This window comes from Dipodomys spectabilis, unplaced genomic scaffold, assembly GCF_019054845.1.
Source record: "Dipodomys spectabilis isolate Male_0828 unplaced genomic scaffold, ASM1905484v1 ptg000157l, whole genome shotgun sequence".
In the NCBI taxonomy this organism is placed as follows: Eukaryota; Metazoa; Chordata; class Mammalia; order Rodentia; family Heteromyidae; genus Dipodomys; species Dipodomys spectabilis.
The window spans coordinates 4,298,312-4,315,457 of NW_024870834.1; the positions used below are offsets into that span (position 1 = coordinate 4,298,312).

Consider the following 17,146-nt stretch of genomic DNA (forward strand, 5'->3'; position numbering starts at 1 on the left):
GCTGTGCAGAGAGAAAAAGTAGCCAGTGCCATGAGCCCACCAGTCCTGAGAACCTGGGAAATGTGGGTGCCAGGTGTGGGGTGAAAGGCTTTGGTTCTGTTGAAATGAGCAGATTACTTCTCATGAGGAACATAGGTTCTTTGATCCAGGGAAAATAATGGCTCATTTCTCGTGAAGTATTCTGCCAGACTTTGTGTATATCCTTCCTTCCTCTGAGGAGGGCCACAAGAATAACCGTTGGCTGTCTGGCCGAGATGCTCAGTTGTGGGGGTGGAAGGAAGAGTCTGAGATGACCGCCTTGCTACAGCACTTGCTGGATTCTGCTTCAGTGAAGTGAGCTCTGGAATTGGTGGTGGACCTATGCATGAAGAAACTCCTTGGGACTGCTTGATGGATTAGAAGCAGCAACTTAACCCCATTTTGTGTCTGGTTGTAAATTTAACATGTCAGGAAGAGTCAGATCTTTTGGTTTTCAGGCAACAAAGAGCTGGATTTTTTCCAGAATAATGGCTGTATGCACTGCTAAGCTTTGAAGGGAGAAAATGTACATCTGAGAGGCAAGTAAGGGAAGCTGGTAACTAACTTTCTACTCAACTTTGAAGCCCTAGTCCTCTGTTCTGATTAGGCATTTTAAATTGAAAGACTCAATTTTTATTTTACTCTTTTGCAAAATGAAATTCATTTGTGGGGGGAAAAACCTGTGAACTACAGAGAAATGCTTAGATAATATGAAAAATTCCTTTTTTTTATTTTTTTAAATCAGTCTTGGGGCTTGAACTCATGCCTGGGACCTGTCTCTGAGCTTCTTTTGCTCCAGGCTGCCACTCTACTACTTGAGCCATGGCACCACTTCTGGCTTTTTCTGTTTATGTGGTACTAGAGAATTGAACCCAGGGCTTTATGCATGCTAGGCCAACTCTCGACCACTAAGCCACATTCCCAGTCTCCAAATTTTATTTTCTGAACAACCTGTTTTGTATATTTTACAATCAAAATAATAACTTAAGTAATTACACAACAATTTACATATCAAATTTTCATGTCAAAATAATTGGTGAGTTGTACAATTTGGTGGGTTGTCAATGTTCATATGGCCTTTGATGAAATTTCATAGGTTAGGTGCTCCAATCTTTCATTATGTATAGGTACCATGTTAAATGCTTTTATGTGTTGTGTCATTATCGATAATAATATAGAATTAACAAAAATATATGTATATATATATTTTGTATACTTATATATACATGCGTATTTAGGAAGGCATCTTATACAGGTTTTTAAAGGTGTTTTATGGACACTTCTGTCAGAAAATATAGATAGTTATTATAATCTTAATAGATTTAAAATATCCCATAATCTATTTAAAGTATACCATAATCTATTCAGCTGATTTTTCTTCATAGATTTTTTTTAGTTGTTTCTGAGTAATAATGCAGCAACATGTTTCATGTACATTCATCTTTGTGCAGTTGTCTGATTCATTTTTGTAGGCAAGATTTCAGGTGCACAATGACTGGCTAGATACCGTATTTTTTGGCTTTAAAGCAATCCTTTTAAATCAAGAGAAAGCTAGAGCAACTGTGAAGCATTTGAAAAACCCCTAGGAATGATATTCTGATGTTTTTCTTATTTCTGTGCTTTCTTTTGTTTTAACCCTGCATGGTTTTGTAATGGTATTCTTTTTCCCTTTGTAGTAAGCTGTGCTAGAACAAAAATGCAATGAAAGAAACACTGGATGAATGAAAAGCCCTGCTTTGCAACCCCTCAGCATGGCAGGCCTGCAGCTCATGACCCCTGCTTCCTCACCAATGGGTCCTTTCTTTGGACTGCCCTGGCAACAAGAAGCAATTCATGATAACATTTATACGCCAAGAAAATATCAGGTACTAATGAAAATACTAATACCGGAGCATTTTTCACTAAAACAGAATAAATAAGCATATAGTTGACTCGGCTTATAAAACCCATTTACTCTTTCCAGCCTCCCTCTTCGGTTTTCTCCTTCAAAATCTTAGTCTTAATAGTCCTTGTCTTTCCTAACATCTGCTGGGGAATTGATTTATTAGGTGTATTGTGATGCTCCTTATTTTTATCCTTTACTGTAAACCTGGCCGTCTTAACGTGCATTTGGGTGTGTCAGTTGCAGTGAGTCGGGTAGGACTTGGGTTTGCTTTGAAACTGTTCAGACATGATCTGGTAGAACCACAGTTGATGTGAGTTTAGTCCCTCCTGCTACAGCAGGAAGTCATTCTTAAGAAGAAAAACTTACAAATGCTGTTTCAAAATAACTGCATAGCTGCCACAGCAGGTATTTATTCCTCCGAGTGTTATTCTCCTGTAGGTGTAGAAAGTTGTTCTTTGTCTGTTTCTTCTCTGTTACTGGCTAAACATTTTAGAAAACATTGTAATTTCCTAATTTAAACCAAATCCCATGTCCTTGGTGTTGTACTTAGGTAAGACATATGTGTCTTCACTCTATCTCTAGGTTGAACTGCTCGAAGCAGCTCTGGACCACAATACCATCGTGTGTCTAAACACTGGCTCAGGGAAGACATTCATTGCAGTACTACTTACTAAAGAGCTGTCCTATCAGATCAGGGGAGACTTCAACCGAAAAGGAAAAAGGACTGTGTTCTTGGTCAACTCTGGTAATAAAAAATTATTTTATCAAATTCTGTGGAGGAAATTGGATGTGACTTTACACTTAAGCAGATTGGTTTTTTTTTAAATATTAAATCATGGAATGTAAAGAGAGTTGAAGCTCTGCTACTTAAAGTACCATTTTATTTCCTTATAGTACTTCTTCCCATCGTTCTGATTCTGTATTTCTCTCAAATGAGTTATGTTGACCTGAGTTAAGAGTCAAGTTTATTTTTGATTCTGTAGCTTCACATTGTCAGAAGGTACTTGATTTTGAGATAGATGCCTTTTGGATTTATGATTGTGCTGCTTCATTTGTTAAAAGGAAGTTAGGTATTTCTTAGATGTTAGATGCTGAGTGAAAGTTTACTGATTTTTTATAGATTTAGTATTATATTAAAAAAAAAAATAAAAAAACAAGCTGTGAGCCTAAGCTGTATGATTCTCAAATAACCATGGTCTCTTCTCCTTTCCTAAAGATTTTCTCAGCATGGCTCTGTGCTTTGTTATATGAGACTGTCTGATTTCATGGTGGATGGTGTGGTTTTATTGAAGGGATCAGGAGGGGTGGATCTGGACTGAGAGCATTCACCCAGAAGGGACGGTCTTAGTTGGAGCAAGCCTACTGGAAGGGGGCTAGGTAATATGAGGGTCTCTGGGATGAGTGACAGAAGGCACAGTGGCAAGTCTTAAGTACATCTTGGAGGCTGACATTGGAACTGTGACTTTAAATTGGCTATTTAAAGAGCTGGTGGTTAGATACAATAGTAATAAAGATGTTCATAGCTGTATTTAATCATTCATAGTGCAGAGCCAACGAGGTAAGATTTCTCATTTACATGAAATATTGTATTTGTAATCAGCAAACCAGGTTGCTCAGCAAGTGTCAGCTGTCAGAACTCACTCAGATCTCAAGGTTGGGGAATATTCAAACCTAGAAGTAAATGCATCTTGGACAAAAGAGAAATGGAATCAAGAGTTTGCTAAGCACCAGGTAAGGCTTGCAGAGAAATTCTGCTCTGTAACTCCTACAAGTCCTTGACTCAGTTATCTGAGTTGGGTTTGAAGATTTTCTTTTCTTGGTCTTTCTCAGTCTAAGAAGTAGCCTTTCTGTACTCTCTTACTGTAAGGTACATCTGAAAATGAATAGTTAGTCATTAGGAAGAAATGGCTTTCATTGATATTTATTTGCATGCAGAGTTGCTGGTATGGTGGTTAACGCCTATAATCCCAGCACTTAGGAACCGTTGACAGGTGCAGATCTCAAGTTCCAGGGCAGCCTGTGATCCACAATGAGACAGTGTCTCAAAAACAAAAACTAAACATACTTCCAACTTGCAAATAATCTGCTTTTAGAAAGTTTACTCTTCAGATAATATACCAAAGGAGAAGTTTGTTAGTTGAGTTCCTGGTTCCCTGTTACCTCCGTGTTTTCCTGTAGCCAGCATGTGTATGGTGCTGGGAAACAGAAAATGCTTAAAAGCTGCTTCTTAACTCACTTTTGCCTACCCATACTGCACCATGCTTCTCACATGCTGAGATGAACTCCTGTAAATAAAGCACTTAAATGTCCATAGAATGACAGGCTAGGAAAAGAACACGTTGTCTTCTAGAAAAGCTTGTCTATTCAATAGAGGGGAATAATTCAAAACTGTGTGAATTGTTTTATGATTTGGCTAAGTTGGCAGGTCCCATCGGTCAAAATACAGCTATTGAAAAACCTGAAGTCATTTTAGTAGCTTTATCATAAAGATATGGTCTCCTTTATCAAGAGTTTCTTTCTTATAATCTTTTCTCATGGTTTCTTAATTTATTTCTTGGTTCAAATTGTGTGAAGTTGTACACATATGAAGTCTTTGTTTTCATTGTGTCTGGTGAATTTCTTAATCTCACCTTTGATATGGTGGCTTAATTATCTGTTCTCATCTAAGTATATCCAGGCAGGGGCACGGCTTGTTTGTATACTGATGCCTACTTTTTTTTAGGTTCTCATAATGACATGCTATGTGGCTTTGAATGTTTTGAAAAATGGTTACTTGTCACTGTCAGACATTAACCTCTTGGTGTTTGATGAGTGTCATCTTGCAATTCTAGATCATCCGTACCGAGAAATCATGAAGGTAGGTTTTTTAGACATTTTCAGATTTAATATTTCACGATCAAATGACTGAATATATACAGATTTTCTTTAAGATATGAAAAATAAGCCAGGTACTGGTGGCTCATGCCTGTGATCCTAGCTACTCAGGAGGCTGAGATTTTAGGATCATGATTCAAAGCCACCCCAGGCAGAAAAGTCCATGAGATTCTTATCTCCATTACTCAGAAAAAGCTGAAAATGGCACTGTGGCTCAAATTGTAGAGCACTAGCCTTGAGCACAAAGAGGCTCAGAGACAGCACCTAGGCTCAGAGTCCAAGCCTTAGGACCAGCAAAAAAAACCCCAAAGATAAGAAAAATAATATTAGTTACCACTGTTAGAAACCTAATTCCAGAGTATAAATGAATGAATGAATTTTAATTTAATTAAGTAAATATTTATTTAAATGTACATTGTTTTTAAGCATTGTAATATAAATGAATTTGCATATAATAATGTTTTAGAATATCTAAATATGTCCATATGAAAAGCAGATTTTTAAACAGACTACAGAATTCTGTCATATTTTACTGCCCTTGCTTGTACTGATGTTTCCACTGAAGAAGCTGATTTTTAGTGTTTGTCAGTGGTTGTGGTATTTTTTAACATGTTAGCATTTCTAGTATGACCTTCAGAATGAAGTGTTCACTGTCAGTGTTTTATTATGTTAGCTCTGTGACAGTTGTCCATCATGCCCTCGCATTTTGGGGCTGACCGCCTCCATTTTAAATGGGAAATGTGACCCAGAGGAACTGGAAGAAAAGATTCAGAAACTGGAGAAAATTCTTAAGAGTAATGCTGAGACTGCAACTGACCTGGTGGTCTTAGACAGGTAAGTGCTTCTGATTGCTGGCTTTCTGAGCCTGCTTGTGCCCAAGTTACCCCGTCCAAGGTGTCTGCCCTAGTGCCTTGTGGGGAGGCCAGTTGAATTGAATTGAAGGATTGAGACAATTCCATAGAGAACAGATGGAGACGAAACCGGGTCTGTAGACCTCAGGAGTCCCACGTTAGGTTCAGCACTTACCCCCATATAAAGACAAGGTGAAGGGCAGAGAAAGGAAAGTTACTGCACAGCAGCGATGTAAAGACAGCGCTTTTAATACACTTTTAGCTGTCTTCCGAGGTACTGACATTGGCTTCAGGTTAAATCATGGGGACGGAGTCTGGGGCTGGGAAAGATGTTCAGAGTTAGCATGGTTTCCGTCACAGGATGGCAGTGGACTGCTAGCTTTGCCTTTGACTCTGAAGGCCTGGCGGGTGGTCTTTGGCCTTCTGGCTGGCTTCTTAAACAAGATAAAAAGAAGGCATTGCCCTTGAGTGGCACAGATGCTTCCGGTGAATCTCAGGTGTTCCTAAACCCCTGGATGGTTGTATTTTTATTTTTATTTTTTATTTTTTGGTACTGGGGATTGAACCTAGGATGTTGCACTTGCTAGGCAAGCACTGCCATGGAGCTGTGTCTCTGCTCTAAATATTAGCTCTGTGTGTGCGTGCGTGTGTGTGCACACACGCGTGCATGCATGGATGCTAGTAATGGGACTTACTTGAATTCAGGGCCTGGGCACTGTCCCTGAGCTCTTTTGATCAAGGCATGCATTCTCCACTTGAGCTACCCCTCCAGTTCCTAGATGGTTGCTTTGTGATGCAGCAGGGAGTGTGGTCAAGGTTCAAAGCCACAGATGCTAAGGAGGGGTGGACTGGGCACTCAGCTTTCAGTGAATTCACAGACCCAGCAAAAGCATCTCTTAGGTTGCCCCTTGTGGAGGCATCTCACCATGAGCCCTTGTATCGCCTCACAGTTAGTCAGTTCTTCCTTGTTCCTGGTGCTGCTGAGACCCCACACTTGTCTGCACTTTTCTTTTGTGCTGATGTGTGTTTGTGTGTTTTGTTATTATGACCTAGATGTCTCACACTATGCTAACTTACTTGGAAATTTTTGGAAACACTATTATAAATATAGGTTGTAGACTTCTGAGAAGTAGGTTCTTCTGATTTGTAGGTTTGGCTCTTTTGGAGGTTATGTTTTTGACCTTCAGTAATTTAGAGAAAAACATATGCACACAACCTTCTTGATTTGCTAAAGTTGGTGGAGGGGAGCCTATAGAAGGAAATAGCTAGTTACTTTTTTTTGCCAATCCTATGGCTTTAACTCAGGGCATGAGCTCTGTCCCTGAGCCTCCCTGTGCTCAAGTCTAATGCTCTACCACTTGAGCCACAGAGCCACGTCCAGCTTTTTCTGAGTAGTTTATTGGAGAATAGAGTCTCATGGACTTTCCTGCCCCGGCTGGCTTCAAACTGCGATCCTCAGATCTCAGCCTCTGAGTAGCTAGGATTATAGGTGTGAGCCACTGGCACCCAGGGAATCTAGTTAAATTTTTAAGCAGGGGCTGGGAAGGTAGTTCAGTGGTAGAGTGCTTGCCTTGCATGCATGAGGCCCTGGGTTCCATTCCTTAGCACCACATAAGCAGAAAAAACCGGAAGTGGAGCTGTGGCTCAAGTGGTAGACCGCTAGCCTTGAGCTGGAGAGCTGAGTGACAGCACCTGGGCCTAGAGTTCAGGCCCCATGACCAACAACAACAACAACAAAAAATTTAAGTAAATGTGACTAATTCAGCTCATATCAAAATAATCGTTATTCTAGTATGAGTTAAACAACTTTGTTTCCCACTGTGGTGGTTCTCAGGACCGCTGGAGTAAGTAGAAAAAAAACTGACTGCTTTAGGGAGTTTAATAAGGCATGCATTTTATATTAATAATCAAACTTAATAATCAGCTAATTAATGATCACTAATAATCAGGTGTGTGACCACGGTGAATCACTTCCCTAGGCCTGGAAAGTGGTACACAGTGGTTTCATAAGATTCCATGATACCAGTTGCATTGGAGCTATGGAAAATACTTTACAGTGTTCTGGCATTTAGTAGGAATTTGGGAAATGGTCTTTGTAGAGCAAGAAAAAGATAACATTTTGGGCTCCACCAGTTTCCAAAATCCAAATCTGTGACTCTTGGGTATATGAGTTTTGATTTTGCCTCTACTAGCTGTGATCTACACACATACATCTTACATGTTTTTTAGAAAGTTATGCTTGGGCTTTTATCTGACCCGAGATTGTGGTTTGGCTTATATGAACAGGAGCTTTGGGAGAAGTAGTTATTAGAGTATGCAAGTAATGACTTCTTAATAACTTATGGCTTAGCATTATCTAATTCTCCAATGTTTTAGAGAAGAACATTCTCTAGTTAAATGTAAATTCTGATCAGGGTTGAGAAAAGTGAGCACTGTAGTATTAAATATCATCGCTGTAGTTCTTTAAAATCATCACTGTGTTTTTAAGATATTGATGTGCCATTCTGGTAGTCATGTGATGTGATCCAAGGAGTGATATCACAAATGAACGAATTCTGTGGCAGTTTTCCTTACAAGGGTAATGAAAATAAAGTATACATTTGCAGGTGTTAAAACTTCAGATAGTGTGGAAGTAGATATGCTTTATGATAAAACTGGGAGAGTAATGAAACCTGTCCACACAGGCAGTTCTTTGAACATCAGCCTCATGATAAGCTTTTATTCCTTGTAACCTAACAGGTGAACATGGTATAGATAAAAACAGGTAGACTATTCTAGGAAGCCATGGGCTGACTCTGCCTTTTGGCTCAAATGGAGATACACATTGAAACTAGGTAGAAATGTAAAGGGATCAGAATGTTGTAGTGTGTGTGGATAGGTTACTGGGGCTTAAATTCAGGACCTGACACCTTCATTCAGCTTTCCCACTCAGGGCTGGCATTCTGTTTGACTCATATCTCCAGTTATAGCTCTTTGCTGGTTATTTGGAGATAACAGTCTTGGAGTTGTCTGTCGGGTCTGGCTATGAACCCCAGTCTTCAGATCTCAGCCTCCTGAGTAGTTAGGATTATAGGCATGAGTGACGGATGCCCAGCTCTCTGCTGTGAACTTAAAAAACAAAAACGAGGTGTCAGGGGAGGCAGTGGGTACAGTGGAGTTAGCTGATAGAGCCTTCCGAAAAAGATAGTCCCAAGCTTTGGTAGATAGAACCACTTAGTATGTTTGGACTCTCATTTCCTTCAGAAGCCTCCCTGTGTGAGGATTAAAGTTTGAGGCCATGTGAGGTTGCTGCTGTGGTTCTTGCAGTGTAGTAGATGCCCAATTTGTATTCCCACCTCCCTCTCCTGCTTGCCCTGGTTAGTGTTCTATCTCTTGAGCCACAGCTCCATTTCTGGCCTGTTGGTGGTTAATTGGAAATAGAAGAGTCTCATGGATTTTCCTGCCCAGACTGGCTTTGAACTGCGATCTTCAGATCTCAGCCTCTTGACCAGCTAGGATTACATGTATGAGCCATCAGTGCCTGGTTGTATTCTCCTCTTTGCCCTTTCTCTCCTAAATAGTACTTTATTGGCTTATGGAAAACAACAACATATTTTCTGTGGGGAAATTTAATAGTGCAGAAAAGTAATAAAGAAAACTCTAAAATTGGTAATATTTTGGAATATACTTGATTCTATTTTCTTTGCCTGTTCTTTGTTTTTTCACCATTGTGAGCCTGACAACACTTGCAGGTACACTTCCCAGCCATGTGAGATCGTGGTAGATTGCGGACCATTCACCGATCGAAGTGGGCTCTATGACAGACTGCTCAAGGAACTAGAAGAAGCACTTAATTTTATCAATGACTGTAATATATCTGTACATTCAAAAGAAAGAGATTCTACTTTAATTTCAAAACAGGTAAGCAATACAGAATGTCAACAATATTGTTTCTTTTTAATACTGAAATGAAATATGCTTCTAGTGATGCTATTTTTTATACATCTGATTGTCTCCTTGAACATCTTTCATTGAGAAGATCATATTAGGTTGAAGGTTGGGCTTACCTGTTTGATCTTACATTATTAAGAATAGGCCTCTTTGCAGGACTTAAGGACATGAGATAGGGGGTCAGTCATGGTTATATAAGTGTGAAGAGTAGGCCTGATGTTTACTGGCTTGTTTTTGGCCAAGTAAATTAGTTCTTGTCCAGACACTTGGAATAAATGAGCCTTTTGCCCTTTTCTGCTGTGTTTAACTGGACATGAGCCTGTTGTCCCTGTGGTACAGCTTAGAAGAAATCCTTTAAGGCAGCAGGGTCCCACCCTCTCAGCTTGTTAGAAATGCTAATCATGGGGCCCACTCCAACCTGATGAGTCAGAAGTTCTGGGGTGGGGTCTAAGGAGCCCTCAGTGATCTTTTTTTTTTTTTTTTTGGGTCCAGTAGTGGGGCCTGAACTCTGGGCCTGGGTGCTGTCCCTCAGCTCTTCAGCTCAAGGCTAGCGCTCTACCACTTGAGCCACAGCACCACTTCCGGCTTTTTTCTTTTTGCTTATGTGGTGCTGAGGAATTGAACCCAGGGCCTCGAGCATGCAAGGCAAGTGCTCTACCACTGAGCCACCTTCCCAGCCCCCTCAGTGATCTTGAAGGCACTGAGTCCTGAACCTCACTCTATGGGTGTGCATCCATGCTGAAGGCCGATGTTCTATACAGTCTTCATTTCTCCCATGCTTCTTATTCCTAGAGCAGCATGGCTGGACTTTTTCACCCTATTGTTTCTTGCTTGTTCCATACTTAACTCACTGTATCTTTCATTGCTATGCAGTTCCCCTGTTAAAACTTGGCTCTGATCTAAAGTTGTATGTGTGTGGGGGTAGGGCACTCTGGGTAGGTTCCAGGCTCAGAATCTGGTTTAGCTGATCTTTAAGGATGAGCCCCACCCTTGGGGTGGGCAGAGGACGGTGCTATGGTGGGTTTGGGGTACTCCAGTTACCTTTGCAACTGCTGGCAGGTATCCTTCCAGCATTCATCCAGCACTCATAGTATTTCCCTTCATAGTACTCACTGTGATAGAACATTTAAGACCAGATAGTGCAAGGAAAATTGTAGTGTCTTTAAAAAGAAGTTTTTTTTATTATTGTTATATTTGTTTATAAGGAGTCAAACCCAGGGCTTCTTGCCTGTGAGACAAGTATTCCACCAGTAAGCCACATTCCCAGCACCATGCGGTGCTCTTTTTGAAGGCCTAGAACTTCTAAAGTAAAAACTGCCTGCCCAGTTCTTTGAGTAATTTGACAGGAAGGGTAGGATTCAGTTGTGGTTCTAACTAATCAGAGATCTAATATTAACTTTACTAGATTTTATTAGCCTTATTAGCCTTGCATCTTGTAATGACTATTTCATTATTTTTGTTAGAAAAAGACCTAGTTCCAAGTATAGATCCATGGAACTGTAGAGAAAATCTGACTTTTTCCTGCAAAGCTGGAGACTGGACCTCACTGTTGGTAGTTATTGGTGGTGGAATTGATTTGGAAGGGGCATTTAGAATAGGAGTAGGAGTAAAAGCATATGGAGTGAGCTGGACCATCAGCTAGCACCTGGCTTTCCTCCACTTTTCTTTGTAGATACTGTCAGACTGCCGGGAAGTGCTGGTGGTGCTGGGACCCTGGTGTGCTGATAAAGTGGCTGGGATGATGGTAAGAGAGCTTCAGAAGTATATCAAACATGAACAGGAGGAGCTGCACCGGAAATTCTTGCTGTTTACAGACACTTTCCTGAGGAAAATCCATGCACTGTGTGAAGAGAGCTTCTCACCTGCTTCCCTTGACCTGAAATTCGTAACCCCTAAAGTAATAAAACTGCTTGAGATCTTGCGCAAATACAAACCATATGAGCGGCAGCAGTTTGAAAGTGTTGAGTGGTATAATAATAGGAATCAGGATAATTACGTTTCTTGGAGTGACTCTGAGGATGACGATGAAGATGAAGAAATTGAAGAAAAAGAAAAGCCAGAGACAAATTTTCCTTCTCCATTTACCAATATTCTCTGTGGAATTATTTTTGTGGAGAGAAGATATACAGCAGTTGTCTTAAACAGGTAAATGTCCGAGGTTAATGCCTGTTTGCACTGGAAATAAGGCAGCTTTTGTGTTGTGAAGCAGTAGGTCATAAAAGTCACTGTAGGGGGGCGTGTGCCCACGTCAGTGTCATTTACACAGTTCCTTCCTCAGTGAGGAAGGTGAGGCTGAGCACGGAGGCTTATGTCAGGGAGGCTTATTGAAACAGGTACTCTCCCTAAAGGCTTATTTTGACATGACTGACATTTTAATTCCTCTAAAATAGAGAACAAGTATAGAAAAATTAAGTTACATTCTAGTGAAGCATTGCTTGCTTTTTATTCTATCACATAATTCAAGTCAAGTATTTATTGGCCTTTATACGTTAGGCTTGTGCTATTAAGCATTCTACACAAAGCTTTTTCCTTATTAGGTACATTTTATCTGAGTATTGTAGCTCATTTTTTTCTGTGTTGCGATATTGAGTTATCTATATGTTTTTATTGTTGGGTTCCTGGCAGCAAAGTCCTAAAATCCTTACAATCTTTTAAGTGATGTTTTTTGTATGTTAATGAGTCAGTTTGTGGCTAGCAACTACTGGATTGCTTCTGGATCATTTGGTCACTGGGAATTCCAGGACAGAATTAGTGGAGGGGAGGAGGCTGAAGGTGAGTTGAGCATCAGAAGCCAATCTTGTCTTAATCAGTCATGCTTACTGAGGAAGCCCCCATAAATTACCCCACAGGACTGGGGTGGGGGTCACTCTGGCAACTTCATGAAACCTGACAAGTGGGTGTGGGAGGCCTGATTTCACTTGGGGTTTGCCATTGGCATCTGATGAACAAGCATGTCCAGGATGAGTGGCTGATGTAGCAGTTGACTCAAGGTGTAGTAGATTGAACATCTTAGTGACTGAGCCTTGTGGCCTTTGAGATCTCATAATCTCTCCATGTAGATAGCATTAGAATTGTTTAAGCTAGCAAACACCCACCAGGTATAGGCTTGTTTGCTTGCCTGCAGCAGGAAAATCCTGAGACCTTTCCAAGTCACAAGTCTTCTGAGGTGATTGTTGTGGTTCAAGTGCAGAGGAAAGAATTTCCAGCATACTTACTGTTGGATTCATGTTGTCAAGGCTGAATTGGAAAAAATTAGGAGCAACAAGGCTTGCAGTTGGCCTTGGTTCAGACTGTGTATTACCGTTTACTGAATGGGAAGGGAGAACGTTTGCAGCGGTGACAGTGAGTCCACATTGATTGTGGGCTCCAGCCCTACCTCATCTTCAGTGAAGGCTTATTTTTCTCTGATTGTAGTCCCATCCAAAGAGCTACACTTTCAGTATGTGGCAAATGATCACTTAATGTACGGTCCTTTGGGTTTGTGGGTTGGATGCTCTATTACTTTCTGCCAAGAAAGAGTCCATATTTTATATTTAAAGACGATGTACTTTTCAGTGAGATCCATTAATTGGCCAAAGTTGATCTCTAAGAGCCTTTTCTGAAAATAGCGATCTCTGAGGAAATTAAGCTTTGTTTCCTGAGGTAATTTCTTTTTCCTTAACTGCTTCTGAATGTTTAGTCGTTTTAACTTTTTTTTTTTTTTTAATAAATGGAAATTAGACTCAAGGGTAGTCGTCTGGCAGTTTTCAGTCTGGTAATTTTCATAGTCATTGAGCCTGAACCTTCCGACGACGATGATACAAAATAACGTCAGGTGTGGAATGACCTTCAAATCAAATTTGAGGTTGGAAGGGGACCCCAATGACTGTCTCGTCCAAGCCACTTAATTTTTATTTTTAAAAAAGAAATGCCATGAACAAAAAATGGTTTGCTCTGAGTTAAACTAGTAGTGAGTGGCAGGGATAATTCTAGTATCCCAACAACATCCTAACCCCCAGCGTCCACCTTCTGTTCTCACAGTGCCCCCTGGGCATCTCTGAGTGCCAAAGGCAGTGCTTTGCATTGGGAAGCACCAAGCGGAGGCCAGTAGCTCAGGGCAGCAGATGCATTGTTTCTTAGAACGAAGAAAGGCATTTCAGGGGTTGGAAATCTTGGCACACTTTGTACATCACACAATAACAAATTTTTTTTAAAACTGCACATTTCTAAGCCCAGTTATAGGCATAAAGGATGGCACAAATATTCAAATGTTAAGGGGTTTGGGAAGGATGAGAGTTGGTTTTCTTTCTTTCCTCCAGGTTTTTGAACGCTCCCCACCATTCTGGGGATTGATCTTTATGCATGTGGATGGAGAGTCGTGTCAGTTTTCATAGCAAGGTTATTAGCCCAAAAAGGTTTATCTAAAATCAATCAGCTACTTCCTATTGACTCTAAGGATCAGATTAATTGTGATCAGCTTTCATAAATGTGTCTGGCATTTAGTGTTCCAGAACGAATCTAGAGCGGTCTGAGGGTTGACTTTATGGGCAGCTAATTACACATACAATAGAAGTCCTGTTCCAGTAAGCTTTCTAATAAGCTTAGAAAAACTTCCTGAAATCCACATTCTTTCCTTCCCTCAGTTAAGGGGGCAGTTTTTTGAGGGTGTAAGCTGTACAGTGCATGGCTGTTCTCTCCTGATGAAATAAAGGATTGGCTTCGCGCGTGTGTGTGTGTGTGTGTGTGTGTGTGTGTGTGTGTGTGTGTGTGTGTGTGTGTGTGTGTGTGTGTGTGTGTGTGTGTGTGTGTGTGTGTGTGTGTTGTGTGGATTGTCTGCTTTTGTTTGCCACGCCATTCACCTCAAGGAGTTATTGGTTGCTCAGCTATGCTTCAGCACTGCCTGATACAGACAGAATGAGACACGTAAAGTCTGTGACCCAGCCAGATTTGCAGAAAAGGCTCCCAGACACTTTGTTTTATCACTGGGTGATTTATTAGTGGCGTATGATACCGATGTTGAGCTAGCCCAAGTTCACTTCCTGTCTCTATCTAAAAGATAGTCTTCTCCTAATAGCATTTTCTTCTGGAATAACTTGAGACTTTTGGAAAGCTGGTAAGATAGCCTAGCATTGCCACATGTCCTCCCCCAGCCTCCTTGGCTTATATCATGTCACTCTATGTGTCAGCTAAGAAAACTCAACATTGTTTAATGCAGGGACTACACTTCAGACCTTATGTTGATCTGCCGTTTTTTTTTTCCCTTCCTGTTTTCTAGTTGTTTTGGAAACAAGAGTCTTGCTATGTAGCCCAGGCTGGTCTTGAACTCACGAGCCTCCTGCTACAGCTCCCTTGTGCTAGGATTACCGTGCCTGATTCCACTGCCTTCCTCTTTTGTTTTTCCTGTCTGCTCTTTCATCCCAGGGATCATAGCTCCTTGCTCTCCTGTCCTCCATTTCCACTTATCTGTAAGAAGTTGTTGGTCTTTGCTTGGTTTTGATGAGCACTGATCTGAGCATTTCACATTTTTATAAAATTTTACAAAAATATTGATTTCTGATGCATGGGAACTTTCTTGTTTTTTAACTTGGTTGTCTATAGATAGGATAAGAAGCACTGTGCACTAGAATACAGGATAATTTACCAAATGGCTTGTTGTGGAACAACTCATATCAAGAGGTGAGATTTTCTTTGAGCCATTCCATGGTGGCAAGAAGGTGCTGATTTGTATTTGTTTTGTGAAACTCCTTGTGGGTGGCGGGTGCAGGTTTTACTCTCTCAAAGCCCATGGCTTTGTCTTGGGGCATGGCTGGGCATCCCCTAATCCATCCAGTAGGGAGACGGCTTTCCTCTAAGTGCTAGCGGGATGGGCGGCATTTGACGTCATCACCGCTGTGGTGTCTCTTCAGTCCTGCAGTTTTCACGCGGGACCCATGTTGTTCAGGAGAGACACGCCAGCACTAGAGCGCCCTTCCATTTCTCAGCTAGTTGGAATGACAAGATTGAACATTTTGGTGAAGTCTTTGCTTTGGTTACAAGTAATTTGAAATCTGTTTTAAAAAAAAAACAACCAAAACAACCAAAAGAACCTCTGTTACATTCAAATTTGGAAGTCCATGATGTTTCTAAGGTGATCTGTTACAGGTTTTAAGCATTAGGGTATATTATTTGTTTGCACGTAATTCTGTCATCTGTTATTGACACCACACATCCACTGTGATAATGAAACAGACCTGGGACATGAGGAACTTTCTGATTCTGACAGGGTGAGTACTCGCCAGCTATCCTGGACACACCAGTGTTCTACCGATTAAGGGCAGCAGAGACCTGGTGCTTTGATATTAGCCTGTTTCATGTATTCAAAAGGAAAAAGTGGTTTGACTTAAGAATGCAATTTTCCATTAGGAATTTATACGGTGTGGCGTGACTTCAGAGAAACCATGTGGGATCATTTAAGTCAGGTGTGGAACCATTTATCCTGTGTGCTGAGTTCTCCACTGAGGGGCTTTCCAAAATAGCTGTAATGGCAGCACTAACTGTTACCCTTCGGCCTCCGTGTAATGTGATCCTGTCCTGTAGCTCTTTTCCATGTCTCAGCCAGAAGGCCATGTTTGGTTTTCTGGCACCCTGGGTTAATACAGAGGAGCAGGCAGGAAGGGGCTGCAGCCCTGGGTAGCTTTTCTCATGACTGGATTGGTGGGAATTTTGTGACACTGTTGTGCTGAAATCTATACTCTGCTGAACTCTGGTTAGCAGCCTGGGGAGCAGAAAGTATTAGTACTGCACTTCTTTCCCAAGAGCTCTGTTTGTGTCCCATGATACAAGGTGCTGGGTGAGATGAGAGAAGCAGCTGTTTTTTGTTGGAAGCAGCTGGCCTGCTTTCTTCCCTGTGGAGGGTGGGAGGTGTTCTCTGGAGTATCAGGATCATCCCTCCTTTCTCTGTGTCACTGTGACCATGTGAGAGATTGTAGTAGCTGCTGAGGCCAAGGCGAGTGAGGACTGTGCTTTTAGCTCATAACATGGTCCCATCTTGGGCCACATTCCTAGGTCACCATTGCCACCTCAAGAGTTGGAAATAATGCAAACGTTTCACTGCTCAGTGTCAGTCAGCCTTATATTTGGCAGGGTAAGATCTGTTTGCCAAAACAGGGCTGCAATTTCTGGTGGAGCATGATAGGATTAAAATAAAAAAATAAAAAAGAGCCAGGCTCCAGTGGCTCACACCGGTAATCCAGCTACTCAGGAGGCTGAGGTCTGAGGATTACAGTTCTAAGCCAGCCCTGGCAGGAAAGTCTGTGAGACTCTTATCTCTAATAAACTACTAGAAAATCAGAAGTGGTGCTGTGGCTCAAGCGATAGAATGCTTGCCTTGAGCTGAAGCACTCAGGGACAGTGGCCAGGCCCAGAATCAAGCCCAACAACCGGAAAAAAAAAAAAAAAAGACCAAGACTTTTGTTAGGTATGAAGATATAGGTAAAATCAAAATAAAACCAATAAAAAAAAACCCCTACACTGTACATGTATTTGAATTTTAATAGAGACCTTAAAAACAGAAGTTTAAATGTTTTTCCTTTCACTCTATTTAACTTCCCAATGTGTATGATTTTCTTAG

The 17,146-nt window shown here is 41.1% G+C and overlaps 1 protein-coding gene across 3 annotated transcripts in view; it reads left to right on the plus strand.

Annotated features, from left to right (window-relative positions):
• Dicer1 (dicer 1, ribonuclease III) overlaps window positions 1-17,146 on the plus strand; it is a 65,595-nt gene that overhangs the window by 18,652 nt on the left and 29,797 nt on the right. For all 3 annotated transcript variants that reach the window (XM_042692468.1, XM_042692466.1, XM_042692467.1), the window contains 7 exons: window positions 1,695-1,883; window positions 2,486-2,648; window positions 3,504-3,634; window positions 4,626-4,760; window positions 5,451-5,611; window positions 9,360-9,528; window positions 11,231-11,703. In XM_042692468.1, the coding sequence (XP_042548402.1) occupies window positions 1,740-1,883; window positions 2,486-2,648; window positions 3,504-3,634; window positions 4,626-4,760; window positions 5,451-5,611; window positions 9,360-9,528; window positions 11,231-11,703 (1,376 nt within the window). In that variant the 5' untranslated portion in view covers window positions 1,695-1,739. The remainder of the gene's footprint in view (window positions 1-1,694; window positions 1,884-2,485; window positions 2,649-3,503; window positions 3,635-4,625; window positions 4,761-5,450; window positions 5,612-9,359; window positions 9,529-11,230; window positions 11,704-17,146) is intronic.